This window comes from Oreochromis niloticus, linkage group LG5 (assembly GCF_001858045.2).
Source record: "Oreochromis niloticus isolate F11D_XX linkage group LG5, O_niloticus_UMD_NMBU, whole genome shotgun sequence".
Taxonomy (NCBI): domain Eukaryota; kingdom Metazoa; phylum Chordata; class Actinopteri; order Cichliformes; family Cichlidae; genus Oreochromis; species Oreochromis niloticus.
Genome location: NC_031970.2, coordinates 1498246 through 1511978, shown reverse-complemented (window position 1 = coordinate 1511978; position 13733 = coordinate 1498246). Strand labels below are relative to the sequence as shown.

General features: G+C 51.0%; 2 protein-coding genes across 6 annotated transcripts in view; one reads left to right on the top strand and one right to left on the bottom strand.

Annotated features, from left to right (window-relative positions):
* amigo3 (adhesion molecule with Ig-like domain 3) lies at positions 1-11645 on the top strand. The gene is made up of 2 exons (XM_005462573.4): positions 1-3327; positions 11480-11645. Exons 1-2 carry the CDS (start codon positions 1921-1923, stop codon positions 11618-11620), a joined length of 1548 nt encoding a protein of 515 aa, XP_005462630.1. The 5' UTR covers positions 1-1920; the 3' UTR covers positions 11621-11645.
* Positions 1-13733, bottom strand: part of rnf123 (ring finger protein 123) — a 116842-nt gene that overhangs the window by 61936 nt on the left and 41173 nt on the right. Inside the window, exon 38 of one of the 5 annotated variants that reach the window (XM_005462577.4) lies at positions 6678-11093. The exons of 3 other annotated variants lie outside the window; for them this stretch is intronic. In XM_005462577.4, coding sequence (XP_005462634.1) covers positions 11075-11093 — 19 coding nt within the window. In that variant the 3' untranslated portion in view covers positions 6678-11074. Of the gene's footprint in view, positions 1-6677; positions 11094-11630; positions 11765-13733 lie in introns of those variants that run through there. One more of the 5 variants, XM_005462576.4, reaches the window with a different exon arrangement.

The following is a 13733-nucleotide window of genomic DNA, read 5'->3' as shown; positions in this document are numbered from 1 at the left end:
AATAATAAACCAGCAAAGGGCAGCGTGTTCAGAGCTATGGCACTAATGATACAAGGAGCACATGAACGGGAACACCGAGGAAACGGGATGTCTGGGAGGGCCTTGGAGAAGAGAACATCCGAGTCAGCCATGACCTCACACAGCTGACTTCAGCCTCAACTTCACCTCCCTCCTTCCATGCACCCTTCCTTCAGCAGCTTCAGTATAGATGAATAAACACTATATCAGTAGTCACATCACACAGTCTAACCAATGACAGCAGTGCGTGGTAGTGAACGGCGGCCCCAGCTATGTTCTACCTGCTGCTGGACTTAATAACGTTTTTATTGTGTGGATGTCCAGCAGGGCAGGATCGGGGTCAGAGGTCAGAGGTCAGCTTCAGCTGCTTAAGGGTTCGTGTTCATGTTAACCTTGGGCTGAGATCAGCTTGTGTCCTCCTGCAGGGCGGGACAACGGCGGCAGAAATGCAGGACGCACGCCACCCGCAGACGCTGGGCTCAGACACATCTGTGTGCGTGTATGTTTGTGTGTGTCTGCATCCTGCCTGTGTGTGTGGATCTGCGTGTGTGTGTGTGTGTGTGTGTGTGTGTGTGTGTGTGTGTGTGTGTGATGTTAATCCTCTGTGACAGCAGATCAGCATAAAACACACTCTGTGACTGAAAACAAAAAGACAGGGGAACACACACACACACACACACACACACACACACACACACACACACAGCTGAGGACAACCCGGAGGAGATGGAGTTCACTGAGGGAGGAGCCCCAAAGTATTCATGGTGTCATACATTGAAATGCTGGAGCCCCGCCTCCTGCTGATCGTCACACAAACCATGAGCCAAAGATCAAAGTATCATTTTTGTTGACTCTATGAGTAAAATCATGGGAGCTTTCATTTCACTGCTCCTCACGCTCCTCTGAGGAAACATACGGCGCCTCCGAGAGAGGAGCAAGGAGGAGGGAGGAGACGGAAACAAAGTGTGAGCAAACAAAAAGAGACGGAAAGCAGCAGAGCAGCAAAAACAGAGAGAAGGAGGAGAAGGAGGAGGAGCAGGGAGAGAGAGAGAGAGAGGGGAGGGTTAATCCAGAGTGGAGGAGGAGGAGGAGGAGGAGAGGTGGAGCTGGGAAAGCACCAGAAGCGACAGACGAAGCTCACATCTGAGCCGAGCGCAGTCAAGAGACAGAGGCAGCAGCGACTGACACACACACCTGCACATACACACAGCAACATCTGTGAGGGAGCGCGCTCAGTCCAGCCAGAGACAGCGCAGGGCAGCAGCGGAGCGGGGTGGTGGACGAGTGTGGAGCAGACGGGATGCCGACCTCACTGCAAGTCTGATCCTGGGATCAAACTGAGGCGCTCGCCATCGTCACGGCAGCAGAGACTGAGTGAGGAAAGGAAATTCTCAGAGCGAGCGGAGCCGGAGCAGGACGCCCACGGAGCAGATATGGGATGAAAGGAGGAGACAGGAAGTGATTTCTGACTTTTCTGTGTGATAAATCAGACGACAGGGACAGGTGTTCTGACATCGCAGCACACCTGGATCACTGACAGAGGGGAGTCTGTACTGGGACACCTCCACCTCTCATAACCCATTTAGCCCCGTCTCCTCTCCTGGCGTCTGCCCGGTTGGCAGGTGGACAACATTAACAGAGTTAGACCAAACAAACAGCCTGGAGGCACACCGAGCGCGCTCCACAGCCACGCTCCGAGAGGAGACGATGAGAGGCTCAGAGTGAAGGACGCGCACGCTCTACAGGCTCGTACACCATGAGCGACAACAACAAGCTTCTTCCGCCTGCTCTGTGTTTACATGTCGACTATGTTACGCCAAAATGAGATGAATCGCGACACACGAAGGATGTGAACAGCAAACTGAGGCTCTTTCAAAGTAAGGGACACACGCTGGTGGCATCATGTCGCACGTCGGTGGTCACACAGAATTCCTGCAGGGTGTGGACTCTCCAGCGGCGTGGCGGGCTGCCGTGCTGCTGTTGGTGTGTCTGCAGCTGCACCGGCCCAGCCCTGTCCACGCTGCCGTCAGCTTGTCTCGGGGCTCCTATCGGGCGGACGGCTGCATCTGCGCCTCAGACATCCTCAGCTGCACCGCCCTGGCTCTGAGGCACATTCCCGGAGAAATGCCAGTTTCCACCGTCACCCTGGACCTCAGCCACAACCACATCACGCAGCTGGAGGATGGCACCTTCCAAGGACTTCCTCAACTGGAGACATTACGTTTGGCCCACAACCAGCTTACAGCGATCCTGCCGGGAGCGTTCAGAAACTTGTCCGGGGTTCTGCTACGAAACCTGGACCTGTCATCCAATCATCTTTGTGTTCTGGAGGAGCATTACTTCCAGGAGCTATCAGGGTTGGAGGAGCTGCTGCTGTTTAATAACCGGATCTCGCGGGTGGAGGGCAGACCTCTGGCTGGACTGACAAACTTGCGCAAGGCTTATCTCAGCCACAACCGCCTCACCGACTTCCCCTTCTTTTCCATTCAGAAGCACAGCCACCCCCACCTGTCATTGCTGGACCTGTCCTCAAACCGCCTGTCCAAACTGCCCCTGGAGGACATTTTGGCCCTGCCCCATTCGCTGCAGAAGGGGCTCTACCTGCACAACAACTCGCTGTGGTGCGAGTGCCCCATGTACAGCCTGTTCCGGTCCTGGGAGCAGCAAGAGTTTGAGTCGCTGCTTTTCTTCAGGCAGGAGCACATCTGTCTGGTTTACGGGAACCCGAGAGGCACTGTGCGCTTCCTCCAGCATGGACGCTACCTGGAGAAGTGCAACCTGAGTGCCGTGACCCAGAAGAGCAGTGTTAACGTGACGGCAGGGAAAGCGCTGCTGTTGCACTGTGCCACTACTCTCTCCGGCCACGCCGTCACCTTCCTCTGGGTGTCGCCAAGCTTGGAGTCAGTGCTGCCGCCGGGGAATAACGGGTCCTTAAAGATGTTCTCCAACGGTAGCCTGGAGATCGTGGCGGCACGCGAGAAGGACACCGGGATCTACTGGTGCCTGGCGGAGGACCGGCAGCATCACCGCAACGAGACGTGGGAGGTCAACGTCACGGTGTTGGCGGATGCCAACGACCCCCAGGAGCCGTTCAACACGGGCTTCACCACCCTCCTAGGCTGCGTGGTGAGCCTGGTGCTGGTGCTCATGTACCTGTACCTGACGCCTTGCCGCTGCCCTCCCTGCCTGAAAGCCCCGCCCCCGGCCACGGCCACCCCAAGCCTGGGAAACGAGGCTGGGGTGGGCAGCGCCCAGTCCTCCATCCTCACCCCCACACCGCCGGCCAGCACGGAGGGCCCGGGTCGCAAGGTCAGTACCAACAAGCATGTGGTGTTTCTGGAGCCAATCAGAGAGCAGCAAAATGGCAAGCTGAGGGCGGGGCCAGGACACCTGGGGCCAGGGTTACTGCTAGGGGCAGAGCAACAGCCACGGCACAGGGCGGGGGAGACGGACTCCATTATGTCTGTCTTCTCAGACACGCCCATCATGATGCCATAGCAACGCACCACCCCCACTCCCCTCTCACTCCCCCTCACCTCCTCCTCCACCTTTGCACAACTCCGGCACGGACCAGCAGGCGCGGCGAGGCTTTCATCCAAAACATCCAAGTGCAATTTCTCAGATTGATACTGTTAACCAAAACCCGCCAGAGCAGGCGGGCCCGCCGCACCCAACCAGCGCACTGTGACAGGCCGCAGAGTTCAAACCAAAGATAGCATGACGGGGGGCGAGGACGGACTGCACCCGAGCATACGGCTGTCCCTTTAAGCACGGCTTGTACCTTTAACAAACGTTTACGATGCCTTGTTGTCTCGCTCAGAGGTGAGAGACCTTTTGTAGAGCCTTTCAGCTTCTTTCTGTTCGTAGAGCCAGTCGCACTGTAGTCCTGTCACCGCGTGACGCCATAGAAGAGCAGCTTTTAGCCAGTAAAAATAGAAACTGTCCCTCCTCCTCCTCGTCTTCCTCCACTCTGGAGTTCAGTTACTGTCATCATCAGTCAGATCACGAATTATAGAGATGAATAAATAAAAACATCAGCTGGAATGATTCATGCCGGCAGGGGGCGGGACCATTGTTGGAACATTGTGAAACTTGTTTTGGCTCGGTCATGTGATTACTGACAGGCCAATCAGCACAGACGTGTTTCTGTTATTGTCCTCACTGTATTCACTGCTCCTCCTCCTGTGTCGTCCTCTCTGCATCTGTGTGTTAATAAACCCGAGTATCTGCACCGCCCAGCTCACTGCTGTTATTGTCTCTGACCAGCACAGTGTGTGAGTGTGTGTGTGTGTGTGAGTGAGAGTGTGTGTGTGAGAGAGAGAGAGTGTGACTGTGTGCACACTCAGATTTATACACAGACATCTTTACTTCTACATACACATTTTCTTTGTAATAATTCCCTAATTTACATCCCATTTTCATCTTGTTATTTTCCCACTGCACAGATAGAAAACACAGGTCTGAATAAACATAAAAATGAGCAGCTGTTTGTAATAATATTGGGTGTTTTTGCTCGAGTAGTTTTTTCTTAAATGTTTATAAAATTCTCGTCAGAAACCTTGAAAAGCTCTTCATCGTGTGCAGAAATGATCATTTTACAGATGAAGGAAAACCTGCTTGTACAGGTCTGAGTGTGAGGGCTGTGAGAACAGCCACGAGGATTTCATTCATCAAAGTCATCTAAACGCTTCAATTTCAGCTGCACAGTCACAAAGAGTGAGCGTGTGGGCGTGGTCAGTGTCGCTCTCATGATTCACACGTGAAATCGGAGATGCCACAGACACACTTCACTGCAGCTGCTCGTTAAACAACATCTCTGACGAAGTTTGGAGCTGCTGCTGGCGTCTCCACCGCCATCATAATCACCAACCAGCGCGGCGCCTCCTCGGAAACAGTCCTCATCTCTGAAAGCTAGATTAGAGGGACAGCAGGACGACCTCCGCAGGACTGTGGGAGGAGTCAGTGGATCAATATTTATCATAAGTTGTCAATATGTCACTACGAACTGAGGTCAGAGCATCGCTACCCCCACAGGGACACCTGCAGCACCTACTGTCATTAAAGCGTGTGTGTGTGTGTGTGTGTGGGGGGGGGGGGGCCCTCACACGTCAGGCGGGATAGGGTCAGAAGGTCATGTGTTATTAGGACCGTGTCGGCACAAGCTGACCTCAAGATCTGACGACGGTCAGAGCGATCGACAACAGCTGATCACGACAGCAGCGTGAGCGCTCTGTGGCGAGGAGAGGAGCCGATGGAAACTCGTAGAGTCACGAGTCACATCAGCGAAGCTTCCAGACAGGTTACAGCTGAAGCGGCACCTCCAAAGCACCACAGACCACCAGGACCAGGAACACTGCGTTGGGTTTTTCGTCCCTCACGCCCACACTGAGTGTGTGCTCTGATACAGATGCTGTATCGGTGTTAGAATGATACGAGTGTTACAGGATCAGGACTGAGTGTCCTCGTGACACGCTGCTCTCCCTACAGGTCTCTGTACAGGACAACACTGGACCTGTTTACATGATATCAGAGCCAGACTCTGCAGTATCCCACAGCAGTAGCTAGCAGTCGCTGATCTTTCAGAATAAGAGCGAGGAGGTTGGTATGGAAACTTGTTCCAACCACCATCTATAAGGTGAAACTCTCTGCCAATTAGAAAACTCGGTGAAGCGAGATTGATGCAAACGTTTTTTATCGTTCAAGAACTTGAAGCTGATAGTTTGTGTTTGCTAAAAACTGCGAGCGCATTCTGCTTGCACGTAAACAGGAAATGATGTTGTTCATGCAGCTTCCTTATTGGCAGAGCTTCGAGTTATTGAGCGTCCACAGGTTGGCCCTTAGACTGACGCACACACAAAGAAACGTTCCCGACTGGGATTCTGGGAAAGCTGCATTATCCCTTTATTCCCCATAATGTTAAACAGGCCTCCTGGAATTATTTTGTTGTTTTAGCTGTGAAAGTGTCATAAAATCAGCTGTGAGCTTTTGTTCCTTTCTTCAGGATTACTACGTCTTTCCACATCTGGTAGTTTCTTTCTCTACTGTGTACTATGAGTGTAATCAGGACTAATAACAGAAAAGGACTAAACTGAAATTTGACAGTTTTTACTGAAAGAGGCAGAAAGAGAGAATGTACATGAATACAAGATTTACAGTCGCTAACTTGAAGTATGAACTGTAAAACACTAAACAACAAGTATGTGACCTTTGGCCCTGTGGTTTGGACCCTGTGGTTTGGTCTGGACTAAATAAGTCCAGGTGTTTTGGGCCCCTGGTACACTCAGTCTGTAGCCAAAGGCCTACATCGCACTGCTGACACTTGTGCTCCTTTTATGCAACATTTTCCTGAGTGGATAATAAACCCAGCCTGCTCTGCCTCCATGTCCTACAAGCCTCAAATACACCTGCTTCACAGGTGTTGGAAGAGGGCTGGGCAGTGTTTGTTGATGGGTCAGAAGTCATACATGAAATAAACATGGCATAAAACATAATGTTCTTACTGCCATGAAACCCTGTTATCATCACTCACTGGACTGGGCTTACACCCAGCAACTCTTTAGTGTTTATATAAAAATAAAATAGCAAAAATAAAATCATTGTAAAAAGAAAAAGATGTCTGACATAACGTCAGTTTTCTGTACGACTCCTCTCTCTCTCTCTCTCTCTCTCTCTCTCTCTCTCTCTCAACCTTCCTCTTCGGGTTGGTGTGACGCAATGCTTGGGATTACCTGAATGACTCTAATATCAACGGAAAGCCTCTGACCTCGAGCTCATCGACATTCAAACACATCCCAGATTTTTGGTAGAGCCACCTCTGAAGCATCGGCTTGTTCTCAGTTATCGTGTTTACAAAGGCAGGTGTGCACGGTGCCGTCCGACGAGCCAGCGTCCCTCCAGACAAAAACTCGTTCAGACGTGCTGAACAAACAGCGACAGCCTTTCCTGTCACACACTCTTTACATGAAGCCCTTTATACTTCACAAGGTGTGCTGTGTGCCACACACACACACACACACAGTCTCATTAATGTGCGCTCTGTTCATTTCCTTCACGCTGTTATTCAAATCAACACAATATGAAAAAGAGCTGAAGCTGCTGATTGCTCTGCACGTCCTTCAGGGAGCGAAGAAAAGGCCGTTTGGCTGCAGCCAATCAGCCCACACCTCACCAGCACCACGGGCAAGTCAGGTGGAGGGGGGCGGATGGCACCCTTCAAATCCTGCAGGAAGTTTTCACACTTTATTAAGAAGCTCGACACATCAGAGCGGAAACCACACAGGCGGGAAAATTACACGCCTCGTTAGTTTTCCGGTCTGTCAGCAGGTGGAGGCGCGCTCCGATTTATCCTATCACACACACGAGATCACCGCCGACATCCTCCCACAAACCACAGACACCAGCCACATGCAGAGCCACAACCCCAAACGAGCAGCTCGGACCGCCGGGATCGGACACGGCGAGCACGCTGCCGAGTCACCTCCCAGCCGAGTCACCTCCCAGCCAAGTCACCTCCCAGCCAAGCCTCAGGATTGTTTTGTGGAACAAGTTAAGATCGTTTCCAAAGCGCCGCTTTCACGTCTCACCGCAGGCGGCGTTAACTACCGTTTGACGGATCGGGCCAATCACAGCTCATCATTACCGGACAGGCCCTGAGCTGGGTTTGTGAGATACACGCGGGTGAGAAAGAGCCAGCGGGACTGAAACGAGCCAATCACAGAGCTCCAATCAGCGGATGATAAGCAGCAGGGCGCTCATCAGTCGCGTTCATCAGGAGGTTAGATTGGCTGCTGTGCTCTGGCTTCTCCTGCCCACTCAGGGGTTAACGTGAATGGGAACAGCAGTGATGTGGCGCTCTTATGTAACACTGAACGCAGAGCGGCATCAAATATTCAGCAGGTCTTCCCTCGTGCTCAGTGAGGCAGCGGCGCCCCGAGCCGCTCGCCGGATCAGCACGACACCCCAAACATCAAAATCGGCGAGCGGACTCAGGACCAAACGTCCTGCTGCTGTCCGCGCTCGTCATGAGCAGTACGCCCACAGCCTCAGGACCCGATCTGCTGCGACGTTCTGGAATATCGCTGTGTTTGTTTGAGCCGCGTTTACGTCGGCGAACAAAGATAAAAGGCTGCCTTTGTGACAGCAGGGCAGAGCTTACACAAGCTCCACCCACGTTCTTTGTGAGGGGCAGCCAATCAGAAGAAAGTCAGTCTAAAAGAGGGAGGGGCTAAATCAGCATACAGACTATGAATGGAGCAGCTGCACAGAAGCCCAGGATCAGACAAAGAAGGATTATTATGAGCTGTGAATCATAAACAGCTGCTGTGGTGGAGTCCAGCAATAATGGTTCTGGAGGGTTTTTTGTTCCCACCGTCACCAAAGTTGCTCATAGGGCGTGGTCTGATTGTTGGGGCTCGTTGGTTGTTTCAGCAGTTTTTCCCCATCCTGGATACAAATACAAACACATCCTCGTTTGCTGGAGAGATGAAAGCTGAGCGGTCACGGTGTTGTACAGTTTGAAGCACCTGGAGGTGACTGCTGATGTGATGTGGCGCCTTTTAAATACAGCTGAACTGAATTACTGCCTCAGGCTGAGACTGGACTCCGGTGAGCTGAAGCTGTGAGCATGAAATTAGCTGCACGCATGGGCACTGTCAGCAAAACAGGAAGTGCTACACGTCCCTATTTTAAATGTTGAGCCTCATTAACAGGAGGATATTTTCGTTGTGACTCAGAGTGTCAGACACGAATCTGCTCCCAGCCAACGGCCGTGGATGGAGTCCAGCTGACAGGAGACAGTCGTGCTCTTTCACTCCTCCATCATTGAAAGTGCAAGATTCCAGTTCTCTCACTTTAACAAACAGCAGCTCTGATTTGTCGTTTTAGCGAAACGCCTCGCTGATGTTTCGGTCTGCAACGCCACCTACTGACAACAGGAAGTCAGCCTAAAGCGATGAATGTCCCCTGAATGAAGCAGTGCGCTGTGTTTCCTGTGAGCAACATACAAGAGTGCAGGCATGACGATATCTACACGACAGTAGGGTAACCTCAGTCAACTCCTCCATCTGGAACCAAATCCCACCTGAAGCCCTCGCCCTCCTCCTCCTCCTCCTCCACTAAAACATCTGCCATGAAAAATTGATGAAGGCAGAGTGAATAAAAGCCCCGTGGAAGAATCCAGCTCTGCAGCTGAACCTGAATCCGCCTGAACCTCGTCAATCATTTATGGATCCAGATGCTTCACCTGAGTTTCTGATCACTTTATTAATCAGCTCCATCCTCAGATCTCCGGCTGTGTGTCAGTGTTTCCCACTGGTGCAGGTACACTAACAGCAGCGCACCTGGGGCTCATTATAGCAGCTCTGTACTGCTTATCTGTCAGAGTCACAAACGACTGATTTATTAGAGGAAATCCACTCCTGTGGCTGCTGTTCAGCTGATTTCCCAACAAGTCCACTGTCCAGCGGTCTGATGGACTCTAACGCCACCATCTTGGACAAGCCAGGGCAGAACTGCAGTCGACACGTCGGATGGAAACTCCCTGCAGAGGCTCTGTGTTTACTGTTCACACCACCTTAATTACACAAGATGTGATTTCTTTAAATGTGTAGGCGAGCCCTCAGAGTCCACGGGAGGCTCAATCAGAGGAGAAACAACACAAACAAAACTGGAAAAACATCCGAGCCCAAGTTCATCAGATGAAAAACCCATCTGGCAGGTTGATAATCACAGATATCCACCAGGAGATGAACCGTGATCTAAACACGGCTGAGCTTCCAAACACACAAACAATTTTAATGTTTGATGACATCAGAAACATCTTTTCTCACTAAAACTGAGTGAAATAAATGATTCCATCCCGTTCCTGCTCTTCAGATCAGATCACAGGCGGTCAGGGAAGCAAACGAGTCAACATGATCGGACCCCGGAGCTCCTTCATTCAGCCCAATCTGTGCAGAGCTGCTGCCAAACCCCGCCTCCTCATCGGACAATCACGGACCGGCATCAGCTCAGCGGAGCGCCTGATATGCCAGGACGTAAAGTGAGAAAAATGCTTAAAGGTGCTGGTCGCATGTTTTAATAAAACTAATCCAATGGTGGATTCAGTTCATCTCCTGGAGACAGAGTCCGAGCCTCACGGCAGCATCGAAAGCTCCGAGTTCAAACTGAAGACACGACATCTGTCCAAACAGACTCCTCCTACTGGACGTCATGTGACGCCTGTAGTTTTTACAGACTTTAATCTAGAGGCCCGCCCCCTCCCCCCTCACAGGGTTACGCTGGACCAAAGCGCTGGGCGAAAGTCTCGAGCCACCCCTCATTTCCTCAATAACAGTTCTCCAGCTCGCTTTTTTTGGACACTGGTCTTTGTACCTGATTATTTTCACACAAGTGTTTTTATTTGTTGAGCCTCTGAATCATTCAAGCATGATCCGGCTCCTCACTCAACGATGCACCAGTGTGTGTCTGCGCATAACACCGTTTAAACGCTTCCTGCAGGCTCTTTGTTCGCAGCAGGCTGTCACACACACGCTTCACTTGTTTCCATGTTTTTATTCAATCTGTGTAAAATCCCAAAGAAACCACAGTTTAACATAAAATTTTATTTTTGCTCCAACGAGGTGATTCCCAAACTCTACAGCAGGTGAACTGGATCAGAAAGACCCGACACAGGACCTGAGAGACGATCTGGACCTCCAGCTGATCATCTGCTGCTCACTGAAGCCTCATCAGAGACGATCAGCGAAGGACGGCTGTCAGGAAGACGTTCTTAATGAAGGGACACAGGAGGAAAGGCCGAGGTCTGAAAATGACACGAGAACTGGGCTGAAGATCAGAGGAACAGGTCTGATGGAGCGATGGATCCACATCACGGTCAGTGTGTACGAGGAGGTCAGGAGGAGGTCTGCAGCCATCTGTGAGGCACGGTGGAGGCTCTGTCATGGTTTCAGTGCTGTTGGAGATCTTTGATAAACTGATGAACTGTCTGATCCACCAGGCAGGAACATCTGGAAACATCAGCTTCTTGTTTCAGCGTGACAAAGATCCACACACTCAGTCAGTGCATGAAAGGACTCCTGGATAGAAACACACAGGGGAACTCTGTCAGAGCTCAGCATCACTGAAGCAGTGTGGGATCATCCTGACAGAGAGCAGCATGAGTCCTTCAGGGAGCCTGGAGAACAGTTCCTGTTCCTGCTCAGAGAGCCGAAGGACCAAACTCTGTCTTTGCCTGACATTCTGTATTTACATATATTTGTATGTCTGCAATAAACGACTGCACCTATTTCCCAAAGGCTTGTAAAAATAAGAAGTGAAGGGCGGTTTGAGACAAAATCCTGTAGGTGTGGCTGTTCAGGCTCGGCTCAGGTTCAGGTGTGTGCGCTCTGTGGTGAACTGTTCAGGCTCTGTGTGATAAACTTAAAGTGATAACCGTCTCCTCCTTTCCTCTTTTCTTCCTCAGATATTCTTCTCCGTCCGGGCCACGCGGCCTCCTTCCAGCCTCATTTCCACGCTGACACATGACCACAGGAAGGACAGGAAGCACGCTTCAGAGCAGCGACACGCATGTACTCGCAGATGCACCGACGAGCGACTCATCTGAGGGTCTTGAATCCCGTGTTTAGATGATTTATGAACTACGAGCACGTTTTCACATCATCACGTCAATCACGACTCGGAAAAAAGTCGATATTGTAATCCTGGTTCTTCTGTTTAGGTTGGACTTCTGTGTCGTGCCACCCGCATGCTTTCAAAAACACAAGAAACGAGCTTTATTGGTCACATACACAATCATACAGAGTATAACATGCAGTGAAATGTGTCGTGTCAGAGCTGCGGACAGGCTGCAGACGTAGCTGCGCCATTCCAGGGCTTGGTGTTTGGCATGGGGGGCCTAGCCAGGACCCTCACTGGATACTAGGAGGGAATCGAACGTGCTACTTCCACTCCAAAGGTGTGTGGTCTTACCACTACACTATCCAACACAGACGAATCACAGCCTCAAAGCAGTGCATGCTGGGAAGTGTATGCTCACTGTAAAGTCAATATTCACAGCTCTGTCACACTAATGTTAGGGCAGATGAACAGGCACGCTCGGTTTAACAGAACTGCCACAGAACTAAATGCTGATAACTGGGCTCTTCCTGTTAAAGGGGAGTTTTTCCTTCCCACTGTTGCCAAAGCGCTTGCTCCATGGGGGCGTGGTCTGACTGTTGGGGTTTCTCTGTTTATTGTAGGTCTTTACCTTACACTACGAAGCGCTTTGAGGCGACTGATCTGGGCTACATGAGCTGAAACATGAGGAGCTCGTGAGCGTGAACAGCGCGGAGGGTTTTTACGTTCGTTGTTTCACATGTTGTTTGCAAATATAAACACGTCTTTGTTTGCTGGAGAAATTAAAGCCTGACCTCACCAGGAAGTGTCTATGATGACGGTTACCTGGAGAGTGCCGCACGTGATGTTCAGTAAAACGTGACAATAAAGTCTGTGTGTGCCGTGTGTTTATTAAAGACGCTCAGCTGCTGTTTGAGTCTCTGATTGTGCTGCTTTGTTTCACGCTCTGAGCATGCTCGGTTTAAGACATCATCATCATCATCATCATCATCATGTGACTTCCCGCAGCATTCTCCAGAACAGTCAGTGTCACCACTCTGTGCTGCTACAGGAAACAATGACACGTCTGCACACTCGTGTCACGAGGCATACGTTACGCTTGGTTCACGACAGCATCAACACGACAAGCTCAGCCTTCAGACGGAGGTCAGCTTTATGGGAGGCGTGCAGGTCTGAGAGCAGCGTGGAGATGAACGGCAGCGATGCTGTGTGGCGGTGAACTGCCCGCCTGTGAGCGGGAACACCTGCTCGCCACACCTGTAAGTACAGCTGGGCGTGGCGTAATGATCACACAGAATCAGCTGAAGCTTTGATCTTCATCATGTGACAGCACGGCGGCGTCTGCAAATCAAAGCCTAACCACATTAAAAAATACGGACGCACAGAAGCCACTTTATTAGGAACCCCAGAAACCAAAGCTTCAGTGAAACGGGCTTTCATTCGATCCTGAGAGAAGACACAATGATGATCATTAGATCCAGGCTGCACTCGGTCTGTTTCATGGGAAACACGATTCACCATAAAAATATGGGCCGTCTACAGCAGGGGTGTCAAACATACGGTCTGGGTACAGGAACCGGGCTGCTGGAGGCACTGGTTGGGCCCCAATGCACAAACTGCAGGGTTATCAGAAACCAGGCTGGTGCACATGTTAGCATTAGCCATCTGTTATCATTAACGTAGCAGCTAGCGGACAGTAGTTGGATAAAGATCAATAATTACTGGAGATGAACGGGAGATCGAGCCGTGACAGAGCGGATTACAGACGCGTGGACCAGGAGGCGAGTGGAGGACCAATCGGACGGTTTCAGGCCTGAAGAGCAGAGCTGAGGACCAAAGAGCTGCAGGCTTTCTTTTTCCTGCTTCACGTGTTTCTGGCTGCGTTGGAGCAGCTGTGAGGTCAGTTTTAGCCAACGGCTAACTCACAGCACACATTACCATAACGCTCTCTGCAATAATGAAATGATTTCCATGTGTTAGACATCGTGCTGTTTGCCGTACCCTCTAAAATACACACAAATTTCACCTTCAAGTCCGCGAAGAGCTTTTATTCATTTCAGTCTTAAACTCTTGTTTTGTTAACTCTAACTTCTAATTGGAAA